Here is an 18,283-nt window from a genome sequence, read left to right as displayed (position 1 = left end):
AAGTGAACCTCTGTCTTGGGGGAGGTTTGGACTTATTGGACAAGGCTTAGCCTAAAAGGATTGAGGCTTTTTGTGTGAAATGGTTATCCCAGCATAAATGTTAGAAACAGTCTAAATGTCTAACAGTAGGAAAATGTTTCAGTAAATTTGTGTATCTACTCAGTGGGCTATTATGCAGCCTTTAAAGTGATATGAAATAACATGGATAATTTATAGGTGAATATTATTATTCATTGCAAAAAGTAGCATGTAGGTCTGGCGTGCTGTCTCATACCTGTAGTCCCAGCATGTTGGGAGGCCGAGGCAGGTGGATCATCTGAGGTCAGGAGTTCGAGACCAGGCTGGGCAACATGGTGAAACCCCATCTCTACTGAAAATACAAAACAAAACAAAACAAAAAACAATTAGTCAGGTGTGGTGGCGCGCCCCTGTAGCCCCAGCTACTTGGGAGGCTGAGGCAGAGGAATCACTTGAACCCGAGCAGGGGAGGTTGCAGTGAGCTGAGATCTCGCCACTGCACTCCAGCCTGAGTGACAGAGCAAGACTCTGTCTCAACAAAACAAAACATGTAGGCTGGGTGCATTGGCTCATCCCTCTAATATGTAGGCTGGGTGCCGTGGCTCATGTCTATAATCCCAGCACTTGGGGAGGCTGTGGCGGGCAAATCGTTTAAACCCAGGAGTTTGAGACCAATCTGGGCAAAACTCTGTCTTTACAAAAAAAAAAAAAAAAAAAAATACAGAAATTAGCTGGGTGTGGTGGTATGCACCTGTAGTCCTAACTACTTGAGGGGCTGAGGCCAGAGGATTGCTTGAGCCCAGGAAGTTGAGTCTGCATTGAGCCGTGATTGTACCACTGCACTTCAGCCTGGGCAATAGAGCAAGACCCTTTCTCAAAAAAAAAAAAAAAAGTAGCCTGTAAAATATCAGTGATTGTAACTATGTAAAAACAAAATTGTGGACCAGGCACAGTAGCTCACTCTGTAATCCTAGCAGTTTGGGAGGTCAAGGCAGGAGGATCACTAAAGGCCAGAAGTTCAAGACCAGCCTAGACAACAAAGTGAGACCCTGTCTCAACAAAAACAAAAACCCTGGCCCAGCGTGGTGGCTCATGCCTGTAATCCTAGCAGTTTGGGAGGCCAAGGCGGGTGGATCACAAGGTCAGGAGTTTGAGACTAGCCAGGCCAAGATGGTGAAACCGCTTCTCTTCTAAAAATACAGAAATTAGTTGGGCACAGTGGTGGGTACCTGTAATCCCAGCTACTCAGGAGACTGAGGCAGGAGAATCGCTTGAAGACAGGAGGCAGGGGTTCCAGTGATCTGAGATCACCCCATTGTACTCCAGCCTGGGCAACAGAGTGACAGCGAGACTCTATCTCAAAAAAAAAAAAAAAAGACTGTGAAAAATATATATACAAGTGTCAAGAATAGTTATGTAAGGGTGATTCTTTTCATTCTCTATTTTTGAAATGTTTTGTTATGGGCTTTTATTACTTTATATGAATAGAATACCAAAAAAATAAGCCAACAACCCAATACTTTCTGCAAATGGAAAGGGTAAAATATCTGTACTTTACTTTTCCACAACTCCATCTCATTGATTCTACTGTATGCCCAATTTCCCATGGCAGTTATGACACATGGATCCCAGCGAGTGAAATTGAAGCATCTGTGGAAGATGCTCCAACTCCTGAGAAACCTAGAAAGGTGAGATTTTCTTGTACCCCCACTTCCCAAAAAAGAATGCCAGGACCAATCTACTCTTTGGAAGTGAAACAGAGGCTCCTGTGTCCTTGGGCTTTTTCTGTTAAGGTTCCGCAGACAGAGCTTCTCTGCGGCATGATCTGCCTTCGTACTTTAGGTTCATGCAAAATGGATCCTGGACACTGACACCTTCAATGAATGGATGAATGAGGAAGACTATGAAGTAAATGATGACAAAAACCCTGTCTCCCGCCGAAAGAAGATTTCAGCCAAGACATTGACAGATGAGGTGACAAACCCTGTTTTTTTTCCAGGCGCCCTTAGCATAAGTCTCAGAAAAAGTCGTCACTGGGGATTGTATGCTGACATTTGTCCTGATTCTCCATCCTATAGGTGAACAGCCCAGATTCAGATCGACGGGACAAGAAGGGGGGAAACTATAAGAAGAGGAAGCGCTCCCCCTCTCCTTCACCAACCCCAGAAGCGAAGAAGAAAAATGCTAAGAAAGGGTGTGCCAGCCCCTAGCCTGCCCCTGAGTTCACCATTCTCTCCACATCGTGTTGAAGGAAGGAAAGCCAAATCCCTTCCTTTAACCACCTGGGTGTGCCGTATAATACTGCAGGTGTCCTGAGAGGGAAGATGAGGAGATTTTTAGCTGCTTAGTTGTTAGTTCTGGTCCTGGCCCCACTAGTAAACTTAAAGAGAGCTTTATCAAATGAAAAGCCTTTGCCATTTCCCATTACTCTGTAATTACTGGTTTCTGTTTGTACTCAACTCTACCCTTGGGATTCTCTGTCACTTCCTTTCCCTTGAACTTCAACTTCCAGGGACTCCTTGTCCAAGGATGACTGGGTTCTCTTTCACTCTCTTTCCTTCCCAGTCCCTCAACACCTTACACTAAGTCAAAGCGTGGTCACAGAGAAGAGGAGCAAGAAGACCTGACAAAGGACATGGATGAGCCCTCACCAGTCCCCAATGTAGAAGAGGTGACACTTCCCAAAACAGGTACAGGCCAGGCTGAACTCCTGGGATCCAGCCCCACACCCTGTCCTGACTCTCCTTTGCCAAACCCCGAGTGAGCTGATTTCTCAGGTCCACCTCACAGTCTACAGGGTCTTTTCCTTAAATTTAGTTGGTTATTAGAATTATATTTGTTACCATGGAAAATCCCCAAACTTTATATCCATATCTGGGTTGTGGACTGTGCTTTGTGCCTGGTAGTAGTTGTCTCCAAACTCCAATTATGTGCTTTTGATAGTAAAATATATTTGAGCGTGGCCAGGCATTGTGGTTCACACCTGTAATCCCACCACTTTGGGAGGCCGAGGTGGGTGGATCACCTGAGGTCAGGAGTTCAAGACCAGCCTGGCCAACATGGTGAAACCCCATCTCTACTAAAAATACAAAAATTAGCCAGGCATGGTAGTGGGCGCCTATAATCCCAGCTACTCAGGAGGCTGAGGCAGGAGAATTGCTTGATCCCAGGAGGTCGAGGTTGCAGTGAGCCAAGATCCCGCCACTGCACTCCAGCCTGGGCAACAAGAGCAAAACTCCACCTCAAAAAAAAAAAAAAAAAAAAGCCAGGTGCAGTGGCTCACGCCTGTAATCTCAGCACTCTGGGAGGCTGAGGCTGGCGGATCATGAGGTCAGGAGTTTGAAACCAGCCTGGCCAACATAGTGAAACCCCATCTCTACTAAAACTACAAAAATTAGCCGAGCATGGTAGTGCGTGCCTATAGTCCCAGCTAATCAGGAGGCTGAGGCAGGAGAATTGCTTGAACCTGGGAGGCGGAGGTTGTGGTGAGCTGAGATCGCACCAGTGCACTCCAGCCTGAGCAACAGAGTGAGGCTCCATCTCAGAATCCATCTCAGAGTAGCTTAACAGTACATGTACGTAATTTATGCTCAAATATGTATAAAAATGTGTAAATGTATATATATATATTTGAGCATAAATTACGTACATGTACTGTTTTTTTTTTTTTGAGACGGAGTTTCGCTCTTGTTACCCAGGCTGGAGTGCAATGGCGCGATCTCGGCTCACCACAACCTCCGCCTCCTGGGTTCAGGCAATTCTCCTGCCTCAGCCTCCTGAGTAGCTGGGATTACAGGCACGCGCCACCATGCCCAGCTAATTTTTTGTATTTTTAGTAGAGACGGGGTTTCACCATGTTGACCAGGATGGTCTCGATCTCTTGACCTCGTGATCCACCCTCCTCGGCCTCCCAAAGTGCTGGGATTACAAGCATGAGCCACTGCGCCCGGCCTCGTACATGTACTGTTAAGCCACTACTATGGGAATGTTATAAAACACAAACATACCTAAAAAATTTTAAAATGTAAAGAATGATAAACATGAAGAGAAGTTCTGATATTCTGTTCCTGAATTGCAGTGGATCATCTTTTGCATCCTATGTGAGAACCCCACTTTGGAGACCATTGCTCTACCAGTACTGGTTTACAGTTTGTATTCCATAGACTTGCCCCAGGTATTCCAGGAGTGTATTTCAGGGGTAGGATTAGGGGTGCCACTGAGAGGAGTTCTGGCTTCCATCTCCTCATCAATCAGCTCTCCTCTCTATGTTTGCTCCTGAGGATATACATATGAATTCAGTTGAGGAAAGTATCCCCTGCTTTCAAAAATGTTTAACACCTAACCACTCCTCCACAGAGTGATTTGGTCAGACTCAGTATCAGACCATTAAAAGCTTACAGATACATAGATGGAGATCCGGGCCTCTCAAAGACAAAAATGATTTATGAATGTACATAGAGAAATAAATTAATTTTTGGTTAGAGAAGTGGGGAAAGTAGCAAGCAAGTTTCAAGCTCTAGAATAATTGTGACTGGAGAGAGTTACCATATTTTGAGATCAGATGGAGAAAATTTTTGGAGAAAGTAGGATCTCTGGAATTTTTAAATTGAAGACTTGAATTAGGCATAAGCTATCTGATAAAATGACTTTCTGTTTTGGCAGTCAACACAAAGAAAGACTCAGAGTCAGCCCCAGTCAAAGGCGGCACCATGACTGACCTGGGTAAGACTGGAAACTCTTGAGCAAGGCAGTCAGAGCCAAGGGGAGGGGAGGGCTCATCTGCCCCCTTTTTGCTAACCTGATGGGCTTTTGGTAGGGCTTTCTTGCCCCTCAGGGGGCTCCAGCCTTACATTTTGCTGTCTTTCTCTTTCAGATGAACAGGAAGATGAAAGCATGGAGACGACGGGCAAGGTGGAGCCAGTTTAGAGAGGCCCTACCTCTCTATGTGATTCTTATTTGTGATTCTAAAGTTCATTCTGCCCAAATTTTCACTGCCCAGACTTTTCTTGCCCTAGACTAATTCTAGCTGTTGTTCAAAACTCTGACCCTTTCAGAGTCCGGGGGCCCATGACTGCTCAGTCCCATCACCCATCTTTAGTGTCCACATTCCTGGGGTGTGGGAGAAGCAGAGGGTTGCTAGGGAGGAAACAGGAATGCTGAGTGTCCAGCAGCCTCCATACTCGTAGGACGAGGATGAGAACAGTACAGGGAACAAGGGGGAGCAGACCAAGAATCCAGATCTGCACGAGGACAATGTGACGGAACAGACCCACCACATCATCATTCCCAGCTACGCGGCCTGGTTTGACTACAATAGGTATGGCTTCCCCACCTTCTCGCTGAGCCCTATTTCCCTGCCTCAAGGGGTTAACAGACTGTTCTCCCTGCCTCCTCCAAATGAGTTATTTCTTCCTCAGCCAGATAGACCAGAGTATGCTTTAGTTTTACGAGCTCTTGGTGTCCTTTTGAGTCTTACAGCCCTTGTGGGATGTTCTCTGCAAGCTTCTAATTACTTCCAGCAATTTCGAGCTCTTTTCCTTCTCTTCTAGGGTTTTCCTCCCTTTGGGGCCCCCATCCCTTCAACAGTGCCTTCTTCTGAAACCACTCTGGCTTCTCTTGCAGCGTTCATGCCATTGAGCGGAGGGCTCTTCCTGAGTTCTTCAACGGCAAGAACAAGTCCAAGACTCCAGAGATGTAAGGAAATCTCAGCTCATATTTCTCCTTCTCCCTCCTGTCCCCTGATTCACCCTTCCTGATCCAATAACATTCAGTTTAGCAAACATTTCTTGAGCTCCTTCCATGAGCCACGCACTGTGATAGGCTTACAAAGACACAATATCTGCCCTTAGGCAGCCCTGACCCAGCATGTAGACACATGTTCTTTAGGATTTGCCCAAGGGTGATATTAAGCATATTCTATACATGACAAGTATGTACTCCAGTGCCTCAAATTCTTTTTTTTTTTCCCTCAAATTCTTTTTAACAGGGTATAGAGCCTTTCAATCCATAATTACTGATAATTATCTATACTGCAGATATCCCCAGCAAAAGTAATCATTTTGATTAAAGTATAAATTACTATTACCAGGCTGGTTCCTGAGAGTAGGTTTTGATAGAAAAACAAGAGAAGGAACTAATAGAAGAACCGTTTATATGAATTAAGGGATGGAGAGGGCTCTCTGGGAAAGAAGAGTAGGAGCCACAGTGGCTCACAACTGTAAATCATCCCATTTACTTAGGACGCTGGGACAGAAGGATTGCTTGAGGCTAGGAGTTCTAGAATAGCATGAGCAACATAGCGAGACTCCCATCTCTAAAGAAGTAGAAAAAAAAATTAGCTGGGCATGGTGGGGCATGCCTGTGGTCCCAGCTACTTGGGAAGCTGAAATGGGAGGATTGCTTGAGCCCAGGAGTTTGAGGCTGCAGTGAGCCATGATCATGCCACTGCACTCCAGCCTTGGTGACACAGCAAGACCCATCTCTAAAAATTTAATGAACAAATAAAGTATGGGTTTGGGGCTCAAAAGTCTTCATCATCTTCAAGATTTTGCCTCAGGCCAAACCTGCTTGGCTTTGGACAAGACTTAACAAACTTCTTTGGTTAGGGATACTTCAAGATAACCACACTGATGAGGTGGGTGAGACTGAGAACTGAACAAGTTTTCTTCCCAACTATTCCACAGCTTCCTCTCTCTGGGGGTCCCTCCATGTGTTTTCCCCATAGTTTTGTATGGTTCTCTCTTCCTTTTCTTCCTGGGGAAAGGAGTATGTGTGAAAAGAAGTAGTGATCAGGTGAAATGAATTCAATATGACATGCAGTCAGGGATGGAGTAAGAAATGAACTCTTGGTATAAAATACTAAATGATGATAATTGCCTACATTTATTGAGAGCTTACTATCTCCCAGGCACTATCCTAAATGTCCAACATACATTGAGTAATTTAATCTTTACGTTGACCTTAGAGGTGGGTATCATCTTCAGTTGACAGATAGGATATAGAGGAGTCAGGTCACCTGCATAAAGTCACAGAGCTAGTAAGTAAAACCAGAATCTGAATCCTTTGATCTGACCCATATTCTGAAACTTTACACTGTGTACCACATATAGCTGCCATTTTTTTGAGCCCCTACAGTGTGCCAGGCACTGTACTCTTACTTTATAGACCTCTCATTCTCAACAGACATTCCATTTTACAGATGAGGAAATTGAGGCTTAAAAAAATTGAAGTAAATTGCCAAGGTCCTCATGGTAGAACTGGGATTTGAACTTAGATCTTTTCAACTTCAAAACGTATGTTTTTTACCATGTTACGCTGACTAGCTGTGTGCATGAATAAGGACTTCCCTTTAACATCTGAGTTGGAGTTTCTTTTTCAGACGGAGTCTTGCCCTGTCACCCAGGCTGGAGTGCAATTATGCAGTCTTGGCTCACTGCAAACTCTACCTCTTGGGTTCAAGTGATTCTCCTGCCTCAGCCTCCCGAGTAGCTGGGATTACAGGCGCCCGCCACCATGCCCAGCTAATTTTTGTATTTTTAGTAGAGACGGAGTTTCACCATGTTGGCCAGGCTGGTCTTGAACGCCTGACCTCGTGATCTGCCCACCTTGGCCTCCCAAAGTGCTGGGGATTGCAGGCATGAGCCACCATGCCCGGCTTTTTTTTTTTTTTTTTTTGAGACAGAGTTTTGATCTTGTTGCCCAGGCTGGAATGCAGTGGTGTGATCTCAGCTCACTGCAACCTCCACCTCCCAGGTTCAAGTGATTTGCCTGTCTCAGCCTCCTGAGTAGCTGGGATTATAGGTGCATGCCACCATGCCCAGCCAATTTTTGTATTTTTAGTAGAGACAGGTTTCATTATATTGGTCAGGCTGGTCTCGAACTCCTGACCTCAGGTGATTCTCCCGCCTCAGCTTCCCAAAGTGCTGGGATTACAGGCGTGAGCCACTGTGCCCAGCTGAGTACTTTTTCTTAACTTCTGATTCCTTGTTTAAAAATTATATAGGCCTGGCGCAGTGGTTTATGCCTGTAATCCCAGCACTTTGGGAGGCCAAGGCAGGTGGATCACAAGGACAAGAGTTTGAGACCAGCCTGGCTAATATGGTGAAACCCCATCTCTACTAAAAAGACAAAAAGAATTAGCCAGGCGTGGTGGCAGGTGCCTGTAGTCCCAGCTACTTGGGAGACTGAGGCAGGAGAATCACTTGAACCTGGGAGATGAAGGTTGCAGGGAGCCGAGATTGCACCACTGCACCCTAGCCTGAGCGATAGAGTGACACTCTGTCTCAAAAAAAAAATTTTTTTAATAAAAAAAATAAAAATTGTATAAAGTGGCCAGGCGTGGTGGCTTATGCCTGTAATCATCCCAGCACTTTGGGAGACCAAGGCAGGTAGATCACCTGAGGTCGGGAGTTAAAGACCAGCTGACCAACATGGAGAAACCCTGTCTCTACTAAAAATACAAAATTAGCCGAGTATGGTGGCGCATGCCTATAATCCCAGCTACTTGGGAGGCTGAGGCAGGAGAATTGCTTGAAGCTGGAAAGCGGAGGTTGCAGTGAACCAAGATCACACCATTGCACTCCAGCCTGGGCAACAAAAGCAAAACTCCATCTCAAAAAAAAAAATTGTATGAAATATCCCTAAGTATAGCCAAGGAAATAATTCATTTAACTAAAGAAAATCCCATCAAGGAAAAGTAAGACATATTTGAAAACCTTACATCTAGCATATAGCAGGCACTAGGCATATTGAGTCAAATAATCTACTTTTTTCTATCTTTGTCATGCAAGAGAAGTCATTAGCTCTCTTACCATTTTTTCCTACTCTTCAGCCCTTTAACAAACATTTATTTTTCTTCTTCTTGTTCCTCTCTCTCTTTCTTCTAAGCTACCTGGCCTATCGAAACTTTATGATTGACACTTACCGACTGAACCCCCAAGAGTATCTTACCTCTACTGCCTGCCGCCGAAACCTGGCAGGTGATGTCTGTGCCATCATGAGGTGGGTCTTGTGGCTGAGGACAAAGGGGTACATGAGAATGTCTGCCTATGGATTTGTTTTGGCAGTAGTAGAGATGCCAGTAAGGAACATAGAGGAGCAGGCAGAAAAAACACCTCTAGAGAAAGGCAAAGTACAGGTTTGGGGAATGAATGACTTGAGAGATTAGCAGTGGCATTCTCTGAAGGGTAGAATAAAGGACAAAGAGGCCAGGCTTGGTGATTCACACCTGTAATCCCAGCACTTTGGGAGGCCAAGGTGAGCGGATCACAAGATCAGGAGATCAACACCATCCTGGCCAACATGGTGAAACCCCATCTCTACTAAAAATACAAAAAAATTAGCTGGGTGTGGTGGCACACACCTGTAGTCCCAGCTACTCAGGAGGCTGAGGCAGGAGGATTGCTTGAACCCAGGAGGGAGAGATTGCAGTGAGCTGAGATCGCGCCACTACACTACAGCCTGGGTGCCAATGTGAGACTCTGTCTCAAAAAAAAAAAAAAGGGACAGAGAAGGAGCATGTCTGTAATTGAAAGATACTGATTCAGGCCAGGCATGGTGGCTCACTCCTGTAATCCAAACACTTTTGGAGACCAAGGTGGGAGAATCGTTGGAGCCCAGAAGTTTGAGACCAGCCTGGTGAAAATGGCAAAACCCCATCTCTACAGAAAATGCAAAAAATTAGCTAGGTGTGGTGGCATGTGCCTGTGGTCTTAGTGACTCAGGAGACTGAGGTGGGAGGATCACCTGAGCCCTGGAGGTGGAAGCTGCAGTGAATGGTGATCACACCACTGCACTTCAGCCTCTCTCAGGGAAAAAAGAAAGAAAGAAAAACTGGTTCAGTTTTACTAGCTATTCAGAAAGAAATGTCCAGTAGGTAGGTGGATATAGAGATTGGCCCAGGATGTAGATGTAGATGTGGGTGTCACTGGCATTTCGGTGGTAGATGAACAATTGGAGTAAGTGAGCTTTCCTAAGGTGTACAATGAACAGAAGAAAAGGCCAGGGTTGGGTGGGGAGGGAGTTTATGCCCCAACTTCTACCCTCAGTTTTCCTCCTAATGCAGCTTTCTGACTATCCATGTGACCCTGTCTCTGCCCTCTCCACACAGGGTCCATGCCTTCCTAGAACAATGGGGTCTTATTAACTATCAGGTGGATGCTGAGAGTCGACCAACCCCAATGGGGCCTCCGCCTACCTCTCACTTCCATGTCTTGGCTGACACACCATCAGGGCTGGTGCCTCTGCAGCCCAAGACCCCGCAGGTAGGGTGAGGTTCTATGGGGACAGGGCGGGTTGGGAAGATTGGGCTTCTTTGGACTTTTCTTTTTCTGGTTTTGAGGGTAATGGTTCAGGAGTGTTTTGAGGCTTTTTCCTTTTCCATGGGATGCAAAGGGTCACAAGAATCAGCCCCATGTGTTTAGCATCCTCTCTTAGCCTTTGTACCTAAGGCTATAATTGCTGAGGGAGAAGAGATGATTCTTTTACTCAAGGAGCAGACAGGCTAATGTAGGGGATTCAATAGATAGAGAAAAATGGCTTAAAATTACCTTGCATGAAATTTTTAAACTTTGTCATCTTTCCCACATTTTTTCATTTTTGCCTCATAATTATCACCTTCATTTTTTTTTTCATTTCCACTTCATCCATTACAAAAATTAGGAGGAAGGTTATGTGGCTTGCCCAAGGTCACAGAGTACCAAATCTAGGATTAGAACCTAATTGTCCAGCTCCTAAGAGAACCTGTAAAGATAATGTGAATATAAATGGATATCATGCCAATGACATGTCTTACTAATCATGAAGGGAACATGGAACAGTGGCATGAGTGCCCCTAGAGCTTGTGGGCCACCCAGCATTTGGTCTTGAGGCTTCCAGGGCCTTGGCCTGGTCATTTCCTACCCAGCCTCCATGACGCCAAGCTCTGTCCCCCAGGGCCGCCAGGTTGATGCTGATACCAAGGCTGGGCGAAAGGGCAAAGAGCTGGATGACCTGGTGCCAGAGACGGCTAAGGGCAAGCCAGAGCTGGTAGGTGGGGTGCAGACCCCGCTGGGCTGCTCATTTGCCCCTTTATTGGGGGGCCCCTGCCCGGGAAGAAGAGACGAGAGCAGAGGAATTACAGCAGTAAGGGAGGAAGTCCCACCCAGGGGTGTCCCTGGCTTTGGGAAAGAAGCTCCTTCTGTCTGTTTTTTCTCTCTGTCAGGCCCTGGCTCCCACTGGTCACTTGTACTTATCTCTTTCTTTCCCTCCACAAATAGCAGACCTCTGCTTCCCAACAAATGCTCAACTTTCCCGACAAAGGCAAAGAGAAACCAACAGACATGCAAAACTTTGGGCTGCGCACAGACATGTACACGAAAAAGAATGTCCCCTCCAAGGTAGGATGTGCGAGCCGACTTTAGGGGTAGAGAATGTTCGCTCCTTTGAGATCACAGGCTCCTCTCTCCTGACCTGCCTGTGTTTCCCCTGCAGAGCAAAGCTGCAGCCAGTGCCACTCGTGAGTGGACAGAACAGGAAACCCTGCTTCTCCTGGAGGTAACTGGGGCAAGGAAAAGAGAGTTCTTCTCTGAAAACAGAAGTGGGCTTCGTGTAGAGGCTCACGCCTGTAATCCCAGCACTTTGGGAGGCCAAGGCAGGAGGATCGCATGAGCCCAGGAGTTCAAGACTAGCCTGGGAAACATAGTGAGACTCTGTCTCTACAAAAAATTTTAAAAATTAGTCAGGTGTGGTGGCACAGACCTATGGTCCCAGCTACTCAGGAGGCTAAGTGGGCGGATTGCTTGAGCCCAGGAGGTCAAGGCTGCAGTGAGCAGTGATCACACCACTGCACTCCAGCATGGGTGACAGAGTGAGACAAGACCCTGTCTCAAAAAAAAAAAAAGAAAAGAAAACAGACATGTTGAAGGTGCTGGCCACACTTGTGAGTGAGGAGAGATCGTGGAGTCTGGCATGAGCAGAGCATGATCTTGGCCTCAGTCTTTCCCCTTCCTCACGCCTGTTGGACCTGCCCCAGGAACCAGCTCCAGGCTTGGGATTTGGGCCATTTCATTAACTTCATATCCTTTCTTAGTGCTACTTCAAGATCTCCCTTGGACCTAGCAGAGTACACAAATACCAGAATATAGAGAGCTTTGAAACCAGCTGCCCTTAGTAGGATGGGGGGAGTCGGCCTTCAAGAAAAGTGGCTAAGTAAGCGGAGTTATGTCTCCACCACTACCACCAGGCACTGGAAATGTACAAAGATGACTGGAACAAAGTGTCCGAGCATGTGGGAAGCCGCACACAGGACGAGTGCATCTTGCATTTTCTTCGTCTTCCCATTGAAGACCCATACCTGGAGGACTCAGAGGCCTCCCTAGGCCCCCTGGCCTACCAACCCATCCCCTTCAGTCAGTCGGGCAACCCTGTTATGAGCACTGTTGCCTTCCTGGCCTCTGTCGTCGATCCCCGAGTCGCCTCTGCTGCTGCAAAGTCAGCCCTAGGTAATGAGGGGTGGGCGGTTCCACCTGGCCTTCTTAGTTTGCTTTTGAAAGGCTAGTTAGTCTGTGAAACCTCTCAAGTTTGGCTACCCTGCTGGCCTTGTCTGTGCAGGCCTCAGCTCAGGCACCTGTCTAGGCTCTCTATACTGGTCTTAGATGAAGACATGGGCTTGTGAGTAAGCTTTTGCAGGGATTGCCAGAACTGTCTCCCTGCGCTGCTCCCAGCCTCATCCTTTCTGGATCTTGCAGAGGAGTTCTCCAAAATGAAGGAAGAGGTACCCACGGCCTTGGTGGAGGCCCATGTTCGGAAAGTGGAAGAAGCAGCCAAAGTAACAGGCAAGGCAGACCCCGCCTTTGGTCTGGAAAGCAGTGGCATTGCAGGAACCACCTCTGATGAGCCTGAGCGGATTGGTAAGGCCAGGCAGGTTCCCAGATTTCTTGCCTTTCACAAGAACCAGAGCCATCTGGCCTCCTGAGCCATTCCTGCCTCAAGTTGGCATCAGAGCACAACATGAATGAGAAAATCGGTAGGGTTTTTATTTCCCCCATGACTTTACCTTGGGGGCTCTGGACCCCTACTGGTCCTTTCATGAAGATTTTGGGTAGAAAAATCTTGGCTGGTAGAAAGGGCTGGTAGAAAAGTCTTGGGAATGCCAGACACGGCGGTTAAACCCAGCTCTTTGGGAGGCTGAGGCGGGCAGATCACCTAAGGTCAGGAGTTTGAGACCAGCCTGGCTAGCATGGTGAAACCCCATCTCTATTAAAAAAAAGAGAGAGAGAGACAAAAGTCAAGTCTTGGGAAGGCTGGGCATGGTGGCTCACGCCTGTAATCCCACACTTTGGGAGGCTGATGCGCCCAGGAGTTTGAGACCAATCAGCCTGAGCAATATGGCAAAATCCCATCTCTACAAAAAATACCAAAAAAATTAGCCAGGCCTGGCGGCATGCGCCTATAACCCCAGGTACACAAGAGACTGAGGTGAATCATTTGAGCCCGGGAAATCAAGGCTGCAGTGAGCCATGATTGTGCCACTGCACTCCAGCTTGGGTGACAGAGCGAGACCCTGTCTCAAAACAAAAGGGTGTTGTGGAGAAGCTGGGTGCAGCGGCTCACACCTGTAGTCCAAGCTGCTCAGGAAGCTGAGGTGGGAGGATTGTGTGGGCCCAGGAGTTTGACCAATTTGGGTAACAGAGGAAGACCCTGTCTCTGAAAAAACGATAAGTATTACAGACAGACGACTGTATTAGACATTTCCTGTTTTCCTTTCTTTTCCCATGGGCCCAGAGGAGAGTGGGAATGACGAGGCTCGGGTGGAAGGCCAGGCCACAGATGAGAAGAAGGAGCCCAAGGTATAGAGGGATTGCTGGGAGCTGCAGGGGCTGCATGCAGCACTGTGGTGATGGGGGAGTTGGCCTTTTTCAGCTTAGGTGGGCAAGGTCTGGTTTTGGACGGGGTTGTCTCATAGAATCAGATCACCTCCAAAGTAAGAGGAATAAATTCAGTTCCCCATCTGGCCCCTCTGTGTGAGAACTAATCACCCCAATCCCTGACAACTCTCCTTTTCTATCACTGGAATTTCAGGAACCCCGAGAAGGAGGGGGTGCTATAGAGGAGGAAGCAAAGGAGAAAAACAGTGAGGTTCCCAAGAAGGATGAAGAGAAAGGGAAAGAAGGCGACAGCGAGAAGGAGTCCGAGAAGAGTGATGGAGACCCAATAGGTGAGCCTCCCAGAATGGTAGGTGGGGTGCAGGAAAGAGAGGTGAAGCTGTGGGGCTAACTCAACACTTGTCCTGGCCCAGTTGATCCTGAGAAGGAGAAGGAGCCAAAAGAAGGGCAGGAGGAAGTGCTGAAGGAAGTGGTGGAGTCTGAGGGGGAAAGGAAGACAAAGGTGGAGCGGGACATTGGCGAGGGCAACCTCTCCACCGCCGCTGCTGCCGCCCTGGCCGCCGCCGCAGTGAAAGCCAAGGTGAGGCCAGACCTTGAAGACCTCAGGGAAGAAAATGCCCACTTCTCTAATCTCATGTCACTTAGAGGAAATCCTTCCTCACTCACACTTTAAATAATGCTGACCTATTTCTTTTTCATTTTTACCTCAAGAGGAAGTAAAGTTAGTCATCCCTTCTCTAAGCTTAAAAAAATACTTCACCACTGGGCCTGTTTTCAACCCCTCGGTATTTGACTCTGTGTTACCCTTTGCCACACTCTCTCTATGTTCTATTTTTTTCTTTTTTTTTGGTGGTGGGGAACAGAGTCTTGCTCCATTGCCCAGGCTGGAGTACAGTGGTGTGATCTCAGCTCATTGCAGCCCCTGCCTCCCAGGTTCAAGTGATTCTCTTGCCTCAGCCTCCTGAGTAGCTGGGATTACAGGCATGCGCCACCACACCTGGCTAATTTTTTGTATTTTCAGAAGAGACACGGTTATGCCATGTTGGCCAGGCTGGTCTTAAACTCCTGACCTCGGGTGATCCACCTGCCTTGGCCTTCCAAACTGCTGGGATTACAGGTGTGAGCCACTGCACAGCCTCCATGTTCTCTCTCTCTCTTTCTCTCTCTCTCTCTCTCTCTATATATATATATACAATTTTTTTTTTTTGAGACAAGGTCTTGCTCTGTCACCCAGGCTGAAGTGCATTGGCGTGATCTCAGCTCACTGCACCTCCACCTCCTGGGTTAAAGTGATTCTCCTGCTTCAGCCTCTAGAGTAGCTGGGACTACAGGCACGTGCCACCATGCCTGGCTAATTTTTTGCATTTTTAGTAGAGACAGCGTTTTACCCTGTTGCCCTGGCTAGTCTCGAACTCTTGGACTCAAGTGATCTGCTTGCCTCAGCCTCCCAAAGTGCTGGGATTACAGGCGTAAGCCACCACGCCCAGCCAAAATAAATAAATTTTTTAAAAAGGCTGGGCACGGTGGCTCACACCTATAATCCCAGCACTTTGGGAGGCTGAGGTGGGCAGATCACCTGATGTTGGAAGTTTGAGACCAGCCTGGCCAAGATGGTGAAATCCCATCTCTACTAAAAATACAGACATTAGCCTGGCATGGTGGCACATGTCTGTAATCCCAGGTACTGGGGAGGCTGAGGCATAAGAATTGCTTGAACTCCTCCAAAAAGAAAGAATTGCTTGAACCCTGAGGTGGAGGTTACAGTGAGCCGAGATCATGCCATTGCACTCCAGCCTGGGCGACAGAGTGACTGTCTGAAAAAAAAAAAAAAAAAAAAAGGACATGGTGGCTCACACCTATAATCCCAGCACAAAAAAATTCAAGCCCTTTCATGGGTTGTGACCACAGCAAGTTTGTCCTGCCAGCATCCACCTTACCTTTCTTATGTATTGTCTTCAGTTGGGTCCTCCCAGTGACATGGTGTCTTCACCCCTCCTTTCTTAGCACTTGGCTGCCGTTGAGGAAAGGAAGATCAAATCTTTGGTGGCCCTGCTGGTGGAGACCCAGATGAAAAAGTTGGAGATCAAACTTCGGCACTTTGAGGAGCTGGAGACTATCATGGACCGGGAGCGAGAAGCAGTGAGTAGCAGGAGCCCTGGAACTCTGCTGTGCTGTGCCTCGGTTTAAAATCAGAGGGGTGTGTGTGTGTGTGTTTCAGTGAAAGAAAGACATAAGCAACAGTGGGGAAAGCCTGAGACTGACAGGACTTCAAAGCAGAGCAGGGCAGGAGTAGGGCAGGGCAGGGCAGGGGGAGCTAGCATCAGCCAGTTAAGGACAGTTAAGTGGTCTCACAAGTGAAGCCTGGGGACTGAGGTCTCACAGAAGGTCAGATCCATGAGGCAGGGACTCTAGTTGGTTGTTTTGATTGCTGCATCTCCAGGTCCTTGCACAGTGCTTGGCCCATAGTAGACTCAATAAACAGTTATTGAATGATTGAATGGACTTAAGGGATGATGAGAGAGAGGGTAAGGGCCTCAGATCCAGGAGATGAACTTGGAAAGGGAATGGGACAGACACGGTGTTGAACCATTTTGTCTTTTGAGGAGAAATAAATGATAGGGGCTGGGCACAGTGGCTCACATCTGTAATCCCAATACTTTGGTAGGCTGAGGTAGGAGGATTGCTTGAGCCCAGGAGTTCAAGAACAGCCTGGGCAACATAGTGAGACCCTTGTCTCTACAATTTTTTTTTTTTTTGAGATGGAATTTCACTCTTGTTGCCCAGACTGGGGTGCAATGGCACAATCTTGGCTCACTGCAACCTCTGCCTCCCGAGTTCAAGCAATTCTCCTACCTCAGCATCCTGAGTAGCTGGGATCACGGACATGCACCACCATGCCCGGCTATTTTGTATTTTTAGTAGATGGGGTTTCTCCATGTTTGCCAGGCTGCTCTTGAACTCCCAACCTCAGGTGATCCGACTGCCTCTGGCTCCCAACGAGCTGGGATTACAGGCGTGAGCCACAGTGCTTTTTAAATTTTTTTTGAGACAGAGTCTCACTCTTTCACCCAGGCTGGAGTGCAGTGGCACAATTACGGCTCACTACAACCTCCACCTCCCGGGTTCAAGCAATTCTTCTGCCTCAGCCTCCCAAGTAGCTGGGATTATAGGCGCATACCACCATATCCAGCTAATTTTTGTTTGTTTGTTTGTTTTTTGAGACGGAGTCTCATTCTGTTGCCCACACTGGAGTGCAGTGGCACCATCTTGGCTCACTACAACCTCTGCCTCCTGGATGGGTTCAATTCTCCTGCCTCCGCCTCCTGGGTAGCTGAGATTACAGGTGTGCACCACCACGCCCGGCTAATTTTTGTATTTTTAGTAGAGACAGGGTTTCACCATATTGGCCAGGCTGGTCTTGAACTCCTGACCTCAGATGATCCACCCACGTTGGCCTCCCAGAGTGCTGGGATTACAGGGGTGAGCCACCACGCCCGGCCTAATTTTTGTATTTTTAGTAGAGACAGGGTTTCACCATGTTGGCCAGGCTGGTCTCGATCTCTTGACCTCAGGTGATCCGCCTGCATCAGTCTCCCAAAGTGCTGGGATTAAGGCATAAGCCACCACGTCCAGCCCTGACAAAAAAATTTTTTTTTAATTTTTTTTCTTTTTTTTTTTTTTAATTAAAGCCACCAGGAAGTTCAGACTGGGCGGAGCTCACTGCAACACAGCAAAGCCATCGTAGCCAGACTACCTCTCTAGATACCTCCTCTCTGGGCAGGCCATCTCTGAAACCAAAAAATTTTTAAAAAATAAACAAATTTGCTGGGCGTGGTGGTGTGAGCCTGTGATCCCAGCTACTCAGGAGGCTGAGGTGGGAGGATCGTTTGAGCCCAGGAGGTCAAGGCTGCAGTGAGCCATGTTTGCACCATTGCACTCCAGCCTGGGTGACAGAGTGAGACCCTATCTCAAAAAAGACAAAAAAACAAAAAAAGAAGAAAACGAAATAGAAGATAGGGACCTCAGAGAACTTATAGTTTAATGGGAGACATCAAATGAATATACAATATGGAGACATTAGAAACAGTTAAGAAGGTTTAAAGTATCTGACAAATTCATTTTAAGAGATTGCAAATCAAGTGTCTAAGTCCTAAGATCATAGAATCAAGCTAAAGCTCAGAGGTGAATGAATTGTTCTGGGATAGCTTCCTAAGAAAAGTGAGTTTTTAGTGAATTTTGAAGTAAGAAAAGAACTTGAGTTGACAAGAGGAACTGGAAGCATTTTCCAAATCAAGGTAATGGCAAGTTCTAAGCTTTGGAGCTGAAGTCAGCTGGGCCAGATTAAAGTCATTGCAGTAAGAAACCATGTGAGCACCCAGGAGACATAAAGGTCATGGGAATTT

General features: G+C 47.1%; 1 protein-coding gene across 5 annotated transcripts in view; it reads left to right on the top strand.

Annotated features, from left to right (window-relative positions):
* The window catches only part of SMARCC2 (SWI/SNF related, matrix associated, actin dependent regulator of chromatin subfamily c member 2), a 30,468-nt gene that overhangs the window by 6,602 nt on the left and 5,583 nt on the right, over nucleotides 1-18,283 (top strand). For 2 of the 5 annotated variants that reach the window (XM_064377217.1, XM_021666035.2), the window contains exons 8-26: nucleotides 1,631-1,706; nucleotides 1,861-1,992; nucleotides 2,097-2,212; nucleotides 2,584-2,708; nucleotides 4,681-4,740; nucleotides 4,892-4,929; nucleotides 5,205-5,335; nucleotides 5,641-5,712; nucleotides 8,905-9,018; nucleotides 10,127-10,280; nucleotides 10,951-11,043; nucleotides 11,274-11,393; nucleotides 11,488-11,550; nucleotides 12,239-12,497; nucleotides 12,744-12,905; nucleotides 13,780-13,844; nucleotides 14,077-14,212; nucleotides 14,294-14,460; nucleotides 15,885-16,019. In XM_064377217.1, the coding sequence (XP_064233287.1) occupies nucleotides 1,631-1,706; nucleotides 1,861-1,992; nucleotides 2,097-2,212; nucleotides 2,584-2,708; nucleotides 4,681-4,740; nucleotides 4,892-4,929; nucleotides 5,205-5,335; nucleotides 5,641-5,712; nucleotides 8,905-9,018; nucleotides 10,127-10,280; nucleotides 10,951-11,043; nucleotides 11,274-11,393; nucleotides 11,488-11,550; nucleotides 12,239-12,497; nucleotides 12,744-12,905; nucleotides 13,780-13,844; nucleotides 14,077-14,212; nucleotides 14,294-14,460; nucleotides 15,885-16,019 (2,218 nt within the window). The remainder of the gene's footprint in view (nucleotides 1-1,630; nucleotides 1,707-1,860; nucleotides 1,993-2,096; nucleotides 2,213-2,583; nucleotides 2,709-4,680; nucleotides 4,741-4,891; nucleotides 4,930-5,204; nucleotides 5,336-5,640; nucleotides 5,713-8,904; nucleotides 9,019-10,126; nucleotides 10,281-10,950; nucleotides 11,044-11,273; nucleotides 11,394-11,487; nucleotides 11,551-12,238; nucleotides 12,498-12,743; nucleotides 12,906-13,779; nucleotides 13,845-14,076; nucleotides 14,213-14,293; nucleotides 14,461-15,884; nucleotides 16,020-18,283) is intronic. The other 3 variants (XM_064377214.1, XM_064377216.1, XM_064377215.1) reach the window with 3 other exon arrangements.

Source organism: Aotus nancymaae, unplaced genomic scaffold (genome assembly GCF_030222135.1).
Source record: "Aotus nancymaae isolate 86718 unplaced genomic scaffold, 86718_ANA_hifiasm-v0.15.2.pri h1tg000016l, whole genome shotgun sequence".
Lineage (NCBI taxonomy): Eukaryota > Metazoa > Chordata > Mammalia > Primates > Aotidae > Aotus > Aotus nancymaae.
The sequence above is the reverse complement of the archived record's forward strand: the minus strand, read 5'-3'. Positions and strand labels throughout refer to the sequence as shown.